This window comes from Schistocerca nitens, chromosome 8 (genome assembly GCF_023898315.1).
Source record: "Schistocerca nitens isolate TAMUIC-IGC-003100 chromosome 8, iqSchNite1.1, whole genome shotgun sequence".
NCBI lineage: Eukaryota > Metazoa > Arthropoda > Insecta > Orthoptera > Acrididae > Schistocerca > Schistocerca nitens.
This window is the reverse complement of record NC_064621.1, coordinates 346345415-346360760: the sequence shown is the minus strand read 5'-3', so window position 1 is coordinate 346360760 and position 15346 is coordinate 346345415. Positions and strand designations below refer to the sequence as shown.

Here is a 15346-nt window from a genome sequence, read left to right as displayed (position 1 = left end):
GGCCACCAGTGTCCGCACAAAGTCCCAATCTTTACACAGTCCAATCTAGCCACTTTCACGAATGATGATGATGAAATGATGAGGACAACACAAATACCCAGTCCCCAGGCAGAGAAAATCCCCAACCCATCTGGGAACTGAACCCAGGAAGACGATTTCTGGAGGCGACAACACTAGCCACTAGACCACGAGTTGTAGACTTTGGACACCAAAGCTGGACAGCGACAACTGCACATAATATGGGAGAAGAAATTTGGGTGGTGAGGAATAGAAAAGGAGAGAAGTAGAGGAGGGGAAAAAAAGACTGTGGGTGCTCCTCCCAACACCACACAGAATCCAGAGTCTAAACACAAAATCCTTAGTCCCACATAAGCATCAGTTCTTTTCAAAAGCTTCATCTTTTGCCCCACTCCAAAATTCAATCATGCTGGATTTGTTAAAGACCTCCTCTCCTTCTCCCAATCCATACTGTGGAAATATTTTTTTGCCACCAGCCCTATCAATCAGACTCAACCCGAAACCAATGTTGAATGCTGCCTCCTTCTTCAAAACATGATACATGCCCACTGCCTCCAAATCACCCTCTGTTAACATTCCAGAACTTCTTAACCTCAAAACTAGCCTCACCATCATTCCCCAAATCCCTCAACATGCGAACTAACCTTACATCTGCAGAAAGAACCACAGTCCACCACCTAAAAATTGATCCCTACCCTATATCCTACCTGCCGACAAAGGTTCCACCAGGTGATTTTGAGCTGCAGCGATTAATTGGCAGAGGGACTCTCCCAGCTGTCAGATTTGTCCACCAACAAACTCTACCAGAAAATCCAACAGGATCTCCAGTTCCTCCTCAAATCCTTAGGCCCATCCTAGAACCTCTCCCCTCACTCCTGCCACTCCCCACACTCCTATCTTTTACATGCTTCCTAAAATCCATAAACCCAACCAACCAGCACGCCCTACTAAGATAATCTCTGGTCTTCTGGCGCCTTCCTGTTCCTTTATCATACAGCATCCTGCTCATCACTATTGCTACTGCCCCACTCTATATTAACATCACTAATTCCTGAGGCCTGGCTGCTATTGAGCACTACCTTCTCCAATGCCTCACTGACTACAAACCAACAACCCCCTTCTTTGTCACTGTGACTGACTAAATCCCCACTCATAATTACTTCATTGTTGAAGGTTACAAACAAATCTGTGGTACAGCAATTGGCACCCACATGTCACCATTCTATGCCAACCTATTCATGAGCCATCTAAAGGAATCCTTTCTAACCACCGAGAATCTCATACCCCTCCCCTGATTCATATCACTGATGACATCTCTGTGATCTGGAATGAAGATGAGGACACCCTATCTATGTTCCTCAACAAATTTCACAAGTTCCTCCTCAACCAACAGGCCACCTCTCTTGATGTTGACCTCCATCTCAAAGATGGCTTGTCCATATCAAACCAACCAACCACCAGAAACACCTCCACTTCGACAGCAGCCACCCACTCATTACTGAGAAGTCCTTTCACACAGCCTAGCCACACTCAACTGTCGAATCTGTAGTGGCAAGTAGTTTCTCTCCAAATATACCAATGGTCTCACTGAGGCCTTCTCAGACTGACATTATCCTCCCAATCTCGCACACAAAAAGACCTCCTGTCCCTTGTTTCTCCAGTCCCCTATCACCTCTCACATTCCCACTGTCCGACCACAAAGGATCAATCCCCTCATGACTCAGTACTACCCAGGACTGAGGCAATAGAATGATGTTCTCTGTCAGGGTTTTTATTACTACTTGTTGTGCCCTGAAATGAGGAATATCCTACCCACCATCCTTCCTACCTCCCCATGGTGGTATTCCACTATCCACCAAAAGTAAGCAATATCATTGTCCACCCCTATTCCACGCCTGCTCCCAACCCCTTGTTTCATGGCTCATATCCCTCCGACAGACCTAGATGCAAGACCTGTTCCATACATTCTCCCATCACCATCTACTCCAGTCTGGTCATAAGCATGACACATCCTTCAAAGGCAGGGCTACCTGTGAAAGCACTCATGTGATTTACAAACTAAGCTGCAACCTCTGCACTGCTTTGCACGTAAGCATGACAACCAACAGGCTGTTTGACTGCATGAATGGCCACTGACAAACTGTGACCAAAAGATAGCTATACCACCCAACTGCTGAACTTGCTGCCCAATACAATGTAATTCACTTCAGTGACTGCTTCACAACTTGTATCATCTGGATACTTCCTATCAACACCAGCTTTTCTGAATTGCACTGATGGGCACTCTCCCTGCAACAGATCCCTATATTCCCGCAATCTCCCTGGTGTCAGCTGTTACCAGTTCCTCTCCTTCACAAACCTATCCCCTTCCCCACTCCAGTGCTACACAGCCTTCTATTCCACCAGTGCACCCCGTAGTCTTTTTTCCCTCCTCTACTTCCCTCCTTTCCATGTGTGTGTTTTGCTTGTGAGAATGTGTGTGTGTTTTCTAGTTTAGAAAAAGCCTTTTGGCTGAAAGCTTGAATGTATAGCAGTATATTTGTTGTGCTGTCTGCGACTCAAATGAGTAATACGCATCAGTTATCACTATTTAGTTTTTCCAGTCGAACTCAGCATTCTTTTTTCCAAATTCACTCATCTCATATCAGATACAAAGAAGAATATCTCATACATGTACAAAAACCTAACTGGATAACAATACACAAAATGGTAGCTAAAACTTGCCAACATGTGCAAAGAAACAGCTGAGTAATGCTGAAACTAAAAACTTAATTGGGAACTGAAGTCAAATTTCTGATTCTGAATGTAGTTTTCTTGCAGATGACTTACCCAAGCAAGCCTCACTCACATCTATTTATGGCTTAACTCACCACTAATTTTGCCTTTTTTTTCAGAAGTCCATAAAGACTTGCTAATCGGCCATGTTTGCATCTCTGGGGAGAAAAACTTGGTGGAAAGAATAAGTGAACTTTAACTAAAATTTAATTCATGGCTTTTTCAAATATTTTTACCAGTATTTTCACTGGACAGAATACATGTTACAATGTAGCATGCTGCACTAAGAGGCTCATTATGAATGCTCAACTTAAGAGTGCTTTATGGAAACTGTGAAACTCACATCATGAATGTGTATAATATAAAAGGATGGTCAAATGCTCAAATAGGTACAGTGTGCTTCAAAAGGATGCAAATTATAATTATTTGATTCCATATTAACCATATTTCCTTCTATTAAAAGACCAGGAGAGAACGCCACTGTCATTTAAATGTTGTGCCATATTGACTCCTTTAATATTAAAGTATGTTTTTATTTAAGAACATTTTTTACTACTTCTGCGCATATTAATGCAATATACTTCATTTGTAGTATCACATAACATAACCAGAGCAGTGCCACTGAGCTGGTGGGGAGACAGGAGAAAATGGAAAGGTTTATATTCCAAGCTGTCCCTGGCAGTGTTGGAGAGCTGTACAAGCTGAAGAAGAAGATGATGCTTAAACAGGACTGTTGATAATGCAACAGACCACATATAATGAAAGTTTTTGTAATTACCAAGATGTGAGTGATGTTTCCACACTGCAGTACCTCCTGAAACATAAAATTAAATACTTCATTAATAAACTGATATCAAAAAAGGTATTGGTATTTCAGTTTATTGTTGAAAATGTTTAACTTATGGGCATTCAGGTCTGCCTATTACATATAAAACTAATATTTTTACTGTCGAACATGTTTTCACAATTTTGTGCCATTATCAATGGATACTTTCATTCAGGGCTGTAAAAAAAATATGTTTTACATAATAATTACTGGAGCAAAAGTCTGACCCAAAACATTGTATGTGTCCACTGTGATCATTACCTTACTTTCTAGACAGTTAGGTTCTGTAAGACAGTCTTCACAATGAGGCTGATCGGTGATTTAGCAAATCAATTCAACTCTAAATGAAATTTTATTGTATAAAAGTATGTCATAAAGCTGTGAGTGTGCACCTATTTTATCTGTTTTTGTTGCCCTATTAGTATAATTCCTCTACTGTGCCAAGCAGTATGTCATTGAATATTGTAGTGTTGTCATTTACAATTGCTCTCCTTCTGCTGTCGCCTCCTGTATGTGGTAGTTTTATTCTACAGCAAGTTTTAGATATAAGCTGAAGCCAGATTTTGATATTTTTAGTCTGTATTGTCAATTTTAGCCATGTGGGGGTTGTGGGCTGGAAGTAGTGAGCAAATATGCTATGTGAGCTATCACTTAAAAAATAGTTCACACACAATACAGGAGAGAGAGAGAGAGAGAGAGAGAGAGATAGTTCAAATTCAAATGAGGTGACAGAACAAGCATAAAACATCTGAATATCAACAGTGACAAGACTAACAATAGGAATGTAAAAACTGTGTTTTGCAAAATTCAGTGCTTTAACTTTTAAATTTTGTTCATTCAAAACATGTACCATGTCTCTGAGTATTTCTGCGACAGCTGAGCTCGTAGATGAAGACAGGATCCATGAGAAAAACCACACTATTTTACTTGAAAAATATTTCTGCATATTAGAATTACGTCCAAAAATAGTTATATGCTAACTCATTACCCAATTTCACAAAAAACAACATTTTGTTGCAGATGGTATACTGTAAAGCAATGTTAGGAAGGTCCTGCATATCCTACTGGTGTAGAAAATAAGTTAATAATCACAATAGGTACAACACATTTTTAAGTCAAATTATTGTTCCAATAATCATTATGCAAAGCATTTTTGCGTCTACATATCTGAATAAAATCAACCAACCAATAATGGCATAAATGTGCCAAAACATGTTTGCACAACAAAAAGATTGGTTGTCTGAGTTGAACAGCTATAATTTAGCCTGCAAACACAGCTTTAAACCCAAATGATGATGAAACTGATTAACATTTACAAACATATATACAAGGTGTGATCAAAAAGTATTGGAAGTTTTTGTGAGCTTTACAATCTGATTTATAATTTTTTTTAACCTGTTGGTATACAGGTTCCTGATGTACAATTGCATTTTCAGCTGTTTCAAATATTTACTTTATTGTTGACAGTTAAAACGGCTATACATGTTTTTGAGTGCTCAGCAAACTCTTACTTTTGAAAAGATGTATTAAAGAATTTGCATCAATTTTTTCTTGAAAAATGGAATAAAGTGCAGCACTGCATTTGAAATGTTGACTGTGGCTTCTGGCAATCTGTTATGGGTAAAAAAGAGTTTACGAGTGGTATAAACATTTCAAAGACAGTTGAGAAGATGTTGAACATGAAGATTGCCTTGGACACCCTAACATATCAATTACTGATGACAATGTGGAAGAAGTAAAGAAAAGGTTTTGGAAAATTGTCAAATCATCATCAGAGAGGTTGCTAATGATACGTGCATATCCTTTGGCTCATGCCAAACAATTTTTTCAGATATTTTGGGAAAGAAACATATAGCAGCAAAGTTTGTTCCAAAATTGTTGAATTCTGACCAAAAATGACATCAATATAATAGAGGGAAACATTCCACGTGGGAAAAATATATCTAAAAACAAAGATGATGTGACTTACCGAACGAAAGCGCTGGCAGGTCGATAGACACACAAACAAACACAAACACACACACAAAATTCAAGCTTTCGCAACAAACTGTTGCCTCATCAAGAAAGAGGGAAGGAGAGGGAAAGACGAAAGGATGTGGGTTTTAGGGAGAGTGTAAGGAGTCATTCCAATCCCGGGAGCGGAAAGACTTACCTTAGGGGGAAACAAGGACGGGTATACACTCGCACGCACACACACATCCATCCGCACATACACAGACACAAGCAGACATATTTAAAGACAAAGAGTTTGGGCAGAGATGTCAGTCGAGGCGGAAGTGAAGAGGCAAAGATGATGTTGAATGACAGGTGAGGTATGAGTGGCGGCAACTTGAAATTAGCGGAGATTGAGGCCTGGTGGGTAACGGGAAGAGAGGATATATTGAAGAGCAAGTTCCCATCTCCGGAGTTCGGATAGGTTGGTGTTGGTGGGAAGTATCCAGATAACCCGGACGGTGTAACACTGTGCCAAGATGTGCTGGCCGTGCACCAAGGCATGTTTAGCCACAGGGTGATCCTCATTACCAACAAACACTGTCTGCCTGTGTCCATTCATGCGAATGGACAGTTTGTTGCTGGTCATTCCCACATAGAATGCATCACAGTGTAGGCAGGTCAGTTGGTAAATCACGTGGATGCTTTCACATGTGGCTCTGCCTTTGATCGTGTACACCTTCCAGGTTACAGGACTGGAGTAGGTGGTGGTGGAAGGGTGCATGGGACAGGTTTTACACCGGGGGCGGTTACAAGGATAGGAGCCAGATGGTAGGGAAGGTGGTTTGGGGATTTCATAGGGATGAACTAACAGGTTACGAAGGTTAGGTGGACGGCGGAAAGACAGTCTTGGTGGAGTGGGGAGGATTTCATGAAGGATGGATCTCATTTCTGGGCAGTAGCTGGCCATTGGACAGGTGGAGGTCAACGTCAAGGAAAGTGGCATGGGATTTGGAGTAGGTCCAGGTGAATCTGATGGAACCAAAGGAATTGAGGTTGGAGAGGAAATTCTGAAGTTCTTCTTCACTGTGAGTCCAGATCATGAAGATGTCATCAATAAATCTGTACCAAACTTTGGGTTGGCAGGCCTGGGTAACCAAGAAGGCTTCCTCTAAGCGACCCATGAATAGGTTGGCGTACGAGGGGGCCATCCTGGTACCCATGGCTGTTCCCTTTAATTGTTGGTATGTCTGGCCTTCAAAAGTGAAGAAGTTGTGGGTCAGGATGAAGCTGGCTAGGGTGATGAGGAAAGAGGTTTTAGGTAGGGTGGCAGGTGATCGGCGTGAAAGGAAGTGCTCCATCGCAGCGAGGCCCTGGACGTGCGGAATATTTGTGTATAAGGAAGTGGCATCAATGGTTACAAGGATGGTTTCCGGGGGTAACAGATTGGGTAAGGATTCCAGGCGTTCGAGAAAGTGGTTGGTGTCTTTGATGAAGGATGGGAGACTGCATGTAATGGGTTGAAGGTGTTGATCTACATAGGCAGAGATCCGTTCTGTGGGGGCTTGGTAACCAGCTACAATGGGGCGGCCGGGATGATTGGGTTTGTGGATTTTAGGAAGAACGTAGAAGGTAGGGGTGCGGGGTGTCAGTGGGGTCAGGAGGTTGATGGAGTCAGGTGAAAGGTTTTGCAGGGGGCCTAAGGTTCTGAGGATTCCTTGAAGCTCCGCCTGGACATCGGGAATGGGGTTACCTTGGCAAACTTTGTATGTGGTGTTGTCTGAAAGCTGACGCAGTCCCTCAGCCACATACTCCCGACGATCAAGTACCACGGTCATGGAACCCTTGTCCGCCGGAAGAATGACGATGGATCGGTCAGCCTTCAGATCACGGATAGCCTGGGCTTCAGCAGTGGTGATGTTGGGAGTAGGATCAAGGTTTTTTAAGAAGGATTGAGATGCAAGGCTGGAAGTCAGAAGTTCCTGGAAGGTTTGGAGAGGGTGATTTTGAGGAAGAGGAGGTGGGTCCCGCTGCGACGGAGGACGGAACTGTTCCAGGCAGGGTTCAATTTGGATGGTGTCTTGGGGAGTTGGATCATTAGGAGTAGGATTAGGATCATTTTTCTTCGTGGCAAAGTGATATTTCCAGCAGAGAGTACGAGTGTAGGGCAGTAAATCTTTGATGAGGGCTGTTTGGTTGAATCTGGGAGTGGGGCTGAAGGTGAGGCCTTTGGATAGGACAGAGGTTTCGGATTGGGAGAGGGGTTTGGAGGAAAGGTTAACTACTGAATTAGGGTGTTGTGGTTCCAGGTTGTGTTGATTGGAATTTTGAGGTTTTGGAGGGAGTGGAGCTGGAAGTGGGAGATTGAGTAGATGGGAGAGACTGGGTTGGTGTGCAATGAGAGGAGGTTGAGATTTGCTGGAAAGGTTGTGAAGGATGAGTGAGTTGCCTTTCCGGAGGTGGGAAACCAGGAGATTGGATAGTTTTTTGAGGTGGAGGGTGGCATGCTGTTCTAATTTACGGTTGGCCTGTAGGAGGATGCTCTGAACAGCCGGTGTGGATGTGGGAGAGGAAAGATTAAGGACTTTTATTAAGGATAGGAGTTGACGGGTGTGTTCATTGGCTGAGTTGAGTGTCTTTCCGCCGTCCACCTAACCTTCGTAACCTGTTAGTTCATCCCTATGAAATCCCCAAACCACCTTCCCTACCATCTGGCTCCTATCCTTGTAACCGCCCCCGGTGTAAAAGCTGTCCCATGCACCCTTCCACCACCACCTACTCCAGTCCTGTAACCCGGAAGGTGTACACGATCAAAGGCAGAGCCACATGTGAAAGCACCCACGTGATTTACCAACTGACCTGCCTACACTGTGATGCATTCTATGTGGGAATGACCAGCAACAAACTGTCCATTCGCATGAATGGACACAGGCAGACAGTGTTTGTTGGTAATGAGGATCACCCTGTGGCTAAACAAGCCTTGGTGCACGGCCAGCACATCTTGGCACAGTGTTACACCGTCCGGGTTATCTGGATACTTCCCACCAACACCAACCTATCCGAACTCCGGAGATGGGAACTTGCTCTTCAATATATCCTCTCTTCCCGTTACCCACCAGGCCTCAATCTCCGCTAATTTCAAGTTGCCGCCACTCATACCTCACCTGTCATTCAACATCATCTTTGCCTCTTCACTTCCGCCTCGACTGACATCTCTGCCCAAACTCTTTGTCTTTAAATATGTCTGCTTGTGTCTGTGTATGTGCGGATGGATGTGTGTGTGCGTGCGAGTGTATACCCGTCCTTGTTTCCCCCTAAGGTAAGTCTTTCCGCTCCCGGGATTCGAATGACTCCTTACACTCTCCCTAAAACCCACATCCTTTCGTCTTTCCCTCTCCTTCCCTCTTTCCTGATGAGGCAACAGTTTATTGCGAAAGCTTGAATTTTGTGTGTGTGTTTGTGTTTGTTTGTGTGTCTATCGACCTGCCAGCGCTTTCGTTCGGTAAGTCACATCATCTTTGTTTTTAGACAAAAATGACATCACATAGACATCACTCAGGAACTACTGAAAGAAGTCAATAATCCAGAACTTCTACAGAAGATTACAACAGATGATAAAACATTGGTCTGACATTGAAAACGAGCCCAATTGTCCCAGTGGAAACTGTGTGAAGAGCTAAGATGGAAGAAAACTCGACACATCTGATCACATGTGAAGGTTCTTCTCACTGTTTTCTTAGATTACAATGAGATAGTGTATCATGAGCTCCTGTCTTACAGTTGTATGGTCAATAAGGAATATTACCTGGAAGTTACGCATCATTTGCTCAAAAAAATCCAAATAAAATGACCATAACTGTGGTAAAACTACTCATGGAAATTTCATCGTGATAATGCTCATGCTCACACATCAGTAATGTTTATTCATGATTTTTTTGGCAAAATACGAAACAGTTTTGCTACCTCAGCCACCGTATTCATGGAGTATGCCCCTTTGCAACTTCTTTCTATTTCCAAGGCTGAAGAGAACCATGAAAGGATGTCGTTTTGCCACCATTGATGAGATAAAAACAGAAACGCTGAAGAAGCTGAACACCATAACAAGAAGTGAGTTCCAGAAAAGCTCCCAAGGCTGGAAAAAATGCTGGCATAAGTGTGTTATATATGAGGGGGATTACTTTGAAGGGGACAAAGTTAATGTTGATGAATAAATAAATATTCTTTAAGAAAAACAAAAAAATTCTGTTACTTTTTTATCACAACTCATTATGTGCTGCCCTTCATGAAAGTAGAAACAAGTTACTAGATTTTTATAAGTATTCAGCATGTACATATATCTAAGTAAAAGACAAGCAGTAAAGTTCCCAATAAGAATTATAGATCACAGTGATTTAGAAGCAAAAGTCACAGTAAATGTTTAACTGTCCATAACGGTCAAATGGTAGCAATAAAATATACTGATCAATTAGGTTTAAATAAGAAACAAAATGATAAATAATATTTTGAGAGACCTCTGATGAAAAATGCAGGAGAGAGATTTACAAATATTTTAAAAAATTAACTTTTTATTAAACAAATTTCTATAGCATTTGAGACTTGTTTTCCCTAACAAATGAAGGTATAATTAACATGGGAGCAAGGGTAAGTAACTTACACCAGGAAGTGAGAGCTCTATCTAGTTCAAAGCACAGACTATAATAAATAATATTACTATTTTAAAATTAACTTGAATAAGCACAAACAGTTTAATTTACTTTAATGACAATTATGAATGCAGTCTATAAAGGATTAATGGAAGAGTGTGAAGGAATTATGAATAAATCACCTGTCAGACAAACAGCAGATAATTTTTACACAGTAAATATCCCTTGAGGTGTATTTACACCTGTTCAATTTTCCATCTGCACTAGTTGCATGAGACTGTTATATGAAGAGGAGAGAAAGTGCACGTACCACTGCAAATTCAAGCACGCCTCTGATTTGTGCACATGAGCCACCATGTGCAAGCACAGGGGTCTCCCTATCACAGGCGGGGAAACACGTCTGACAGTCATGCATCTGTTTGCATTTCTCTCTGTTTTGGTGCTTTGTTTTACTGCGTATCACCATTAAAAGATTCAGTTTTTGGCATGCATTCCAATTTGTCTTTCTGCTAGGATTTTAGCCAAGCAATCTAATGAGAAACACATGGATTCTGAACAGTGTTATTGTGTATTTCCTTTTTTATGTCTGGTTACTTATGGATTATGTACAAGAGTGAAACTAAATTACTGTCTACATCTACAGTTACTCAAAAAAAAAGAACTACCTCGAAAGAACAGAGACAAATGTGAACAAAAAGAAAGGTTTTGTCCGTACTTCTGAGAGATATATCTTGAAGAAGAAGAATGATTCCTGGGCCTTTGATGTGTCAAAGCCATCCTGGTTCCTTTATGAGACACTTTGTTTCATTGATAGTTTTCACTGATGCAAGCAAATAAAAGGACACTGAACTATCTAGCAGAAACACACATCTATAAAGTACTTTTTATTTGGGCATAGAACAAGAGACCCTACATCTTGTATGTTGGAGATCCATATACTGCAGTAATTGCTTCCCTTGCATCACAAATTCCACCTCTCAACACACCCGACTTAGTCAGTGAATTGAATTCATCAGAGCAATATTAAAATGTCCAGGTGTTTCAAACTCTTTCTAATGTCTCAGATAATGAGCCCTCCAAGTGAAGGAAAAATATGTATTAATAATATGCACTGAAAGACGTTACAAGGATGCTGCTTTGACAATCTCACTTTCTTCTTACGTTTTGTAACATGACTAAAATACATGTACTTTTACATTATTGATCTGTTCATTGTAAATGTTAAGAATCTAGCAAGGGTTTTGCTCCTCCCAGTAAACCTTATAAATAATGTTAGATGGCCCTCAAGCTGCCCTTAAAAAGCAAATTAATGCTGCAGCCTTGCTGGTGCACATCACTAGCACACTCTGGCTGGCTCTTGATACACAAACCCACTGCCCACTGGCCAGCCACACAGGCACATTTAACCTGCAACTGTAGTTTGACCTCAGGAGTAGTATGCGTGTTTCTCTCTAGATGTTAATGGAATCAATCATGTACACAAGATCAGAAAGAGGCGCACCCTTAAAGTGTGCCTCTACTTGCGTCTTGGGGGGCAAGCACAGGTGCATAGCAAGTAGGCGCAGTGTGCATAGGTGTAAATTCAGATTTAGACAAACCAGTTCAAGTTCATTTGATGTTGATATGTTTTCCTGCTGCTAAATTTACAGCCCTACAGAAACAAAAAAGTAAGTACATGTGAACAAACGGTCAATTTTTAAACAGTTATATCAAACTCCTGCCAGTCAGAAGAATGCCTGACTACCAGTACAGAAAGAGCAACAACTAAGGAAGTACTGACAAATAGCAAAAGAAAGATGCAACTATAAGTTTAGAATTTAAAACAGCAACCAGACACAAGTATTGTTTGAAGAAAATCTGTAACTGCCATCTGATGCTGGATATGCAATAAATCCAAAATCAATAGTGGTTTGACTTAAATGGACTTTTTTAAACCATAATTGTGGCTGGTTGCTGTCTTAAATCATAAAGCTTACAACTGTCATATAGCTATGTTTATCATAACCTCAATTTCTGGTAATGTAGCAGATAGATACAAGTGTGCAGTTTTGAGGTTTCAAACCTTTGAACCACGTCCTTTCATTGGATGGAAGAGGCAGACGACAAATGAAGTACACATGTACATTCTACAGAAGATAAGGAACGAGCTGATCTGTAAATTCACAGTGTCATAGAAAAATGAAAAGCTAAAACCTTCTTGGGCTGTCAGCATGTCAAGCTGTCAAAATCCCACACTGTTTCAACCAAGTGCTCTTCTACCATTGTCAAGTAGTATCTGACTGCAGTGCCATTGATGGACATGCTAATACAGCCAGGCTGCCAGCTGTGACTTCATTGATGCTCAAACCATCAGCAAATAGGGCAATGTTATGTCTTGTAACTGGTAAAGGCCAGATCCCATGCTATACTAACAAGGGAACCTCCCCATCGCACCCCCCTCAGATTTAATTATAAGTTGGCACAGTGGATAGGCCTTGAAAAACTGAACACAGATCAGTCGAGAAAAGAGGAAGAAGGTGTGTGGAACCATGAAAAAAATAAGCAAAATATACAAATTGAGTAGTCCATGCGCAAGATAGGCAACATCAAGGATAGTGTGAGATCTAGAGCGCCGTGGTCCCGTGGTTAGCGTGAGCAGCTGCGGAACGAGAGGTCCTAGGTTCAAGTCTTCCCTCGAGTGAAAATTTTAATTTTTTATTTTCAGACAATTATCAAAGTTCAGGCACTCACACATAATCAATTTCGTTCTCCAAAATTCCAGGACATGTTCAGATTTGCTTGGACATAGGCAGGATTTGACGGTCTACACACGGAAAAATTTGAAAACGTTAAAAACATATGTTTTGACAGAGCACAGGGAAAACTGTGCGACTGTGAAACTGTTGCATTCACTTGTTGCAGTTTATGTGACAAACTCTAATGTTTTCATCACTTTTTTGGAGTGATTATCACATCCACAAGAAAACCTAAATCGGGCAAGGTAGAAGAATCTTTTTACCCATTCGTCAAGTGTACAAGTTAGGTGGGTCGACAACATATTCCTGTCATGTGACACACATGCCGTCACCAGTGTCGTATAGAATATATCAGACGTGTTTTCCCATGGAGGAATCGGTTGACCTATGACCTTGCGATCAAATGTTTTCGGTTCCCATTGGAGAGGCACATCCTTTCATCTACTAATCGCACGGTTTTGCGATGCGGTCGCAAAACACAGACACTAAACTTACTACAGTGAACAGAGACGTCAATGAACAAACAGACAGATCATAACTTTGCGAAAATAAAGAAAGTAAACTTTTCACTCGAGGGAAGACTTGAACCAAGGACCTCTCGTTCAGCAGCTGCTCATGCTAACCATGGGACAATGGCACTCCTGAGTTCACACTATCCTTGATGTTGCCTATCTAGCGCATGGACTACTCAGTTTGTATATTTTGCTTATTTTTTTCATAGTTCCACACAACTTCTTCCTGTTTTCTCGATTGATCTGTGTTCAGTTTTTCAAGGCCTATCCACTGTGCCAACTTATAACTAAATCTGAGGGGGGTGCGATGGGGAGTTTCCCTTGTAAGTTTGAGTGTGTTTTCTGAGGTTTTAATTTCAACTGTTTCTTTTATTAGTACACCTCACACACTGTTCATTCTCGTAACGACATATGTGTCATTGAGTGGAATAGTGTGAGGGCCTGTCTCTCCTCCAATACCACACACACACACACACACACACACACACACACACACACACACACACACACACACACTTGAGCCGAGTATGTAGAAGTGTTTTTCAGTCTTTGAGTCTTTTAGCTCACGTCTGTGTGTGTGTGTGTGTGTGTGTGTGTGTGTGTGTTTGGGTGTGGGTGTGTGTGTGTTTTTCAGTCTTTGTGTCTTCTACATTGTATGTAAGTGTAGCCACAATTTCACTCTTGTTTTTGTGTCTCTCTACCACTACATCTCAACAGTTCAGTGCAGGGGTTTCCTTTATTCTTTTGCTGTTTGTATACACCATGGGACTACCAGTATCATACTACTTTGGAATTGTTTTTTATCATTCTACAGTAGATTCCAAATTTGCAATATGTCAGATATTGTTGGCATTTGGTATTTATTTATTTGTTTTATTTAGCAGCTTTGGATGTATATTTAAGGATCAGATCCAGGTACATATCTGCATCATAATCACATACGCTATTTATCATAGGTGTATCACTTTTACATAGAAAAACATCACTCATAATTATGCATTTGATCTATTGTACAATCTACCTATGCACATTTCAGTTCTATTGCACCATACAGAAGTACACATCTTGACTCTGCCACCAATATTCTGCCTATACACATTTTAATTCTGTTACACCATAAGCCTACTTCCAAGTTTTTATACGAGGGCAGTTCAATAAGTAATGCAACACATTTTTTTTCTGAAACAGGGGTTGTTTTATTCAGCATTGAAATACACCAGGTTATTCCCCAATCTTTTAGCTACACAACACTATTTTTCAACGTAATCTCCATTCAATGCTACGGCCTTACGCCACCTTGAAATGAGGGCCTGTATCCCTGCACGGTACCATTCCACTGGTCGATGTCGGAGCCAACGTCGTACTGCATCAATAACTTCTTCATCATCCGCGTAGTGCGTCCCACGGATTGCGTCCTTCATTGGGCCAAACATATGGAAATCCGACGGTGCGAGATCGGGGCTGTAGGGTGCATGAGGAAGAACAGTCCACTGAAGTTTTGTGAGCTCCTCTCGGGTGCGAAGACTCGTGTGAGGTCTTGCGTTATCATGAAGAAGGAGAAGTTTGTTGTGATTTTTGTGCCTACGAACACGCTGAAGTCGTTTCTTCAATTTCTGAAGAGTAGCACAATACACTTCAGAGTTGATCGTTTGACCATGGGGAAGGACATCGAACAGAATAACCCCTTCAGCGTCCCAGAAGACTGTAACCATGACTTTACCGGCTGAGGGTATGGCTTTAAACTTTTTCTTGGTAGGGGAGTGGGTGTGGCGCCACTCCATTGATTGCCGTTTTGTTTCAGGTTCGAAGTGATGAACCAATGTTTCATCGCCTGTAACAATCTTTGACAAGAAATTGTCACCCTCAGCCACATGACGAGCAAGCAATTCCGCACAGATGGTTCTC

At 41.5% G+C, this 15346-nt stretch overlaps 1 protein-coding gene across 1 annotated transcript in view; it reads right to left on the bottom strand.

The window, feature by feature from the left end:
- Positions 1 to 15346, bottom strand: part of LOC126199167 (S-phase kinase-associated protein 2-like) — a 194836-nt gene that overhangs the window by 91297 nt on the left and 88193 nt on the right. The window contains exon 5 of the mRNA XM_049935927.1: positions 3572 to 3607. Within this exon, the coding sequence (XP_049791884.1) occupies positions 3572 to 3607 (36 nt within the window). The remainder of the gene's footprint in view (positions 1 to 3571; positions 3608 to 15346) is intronic.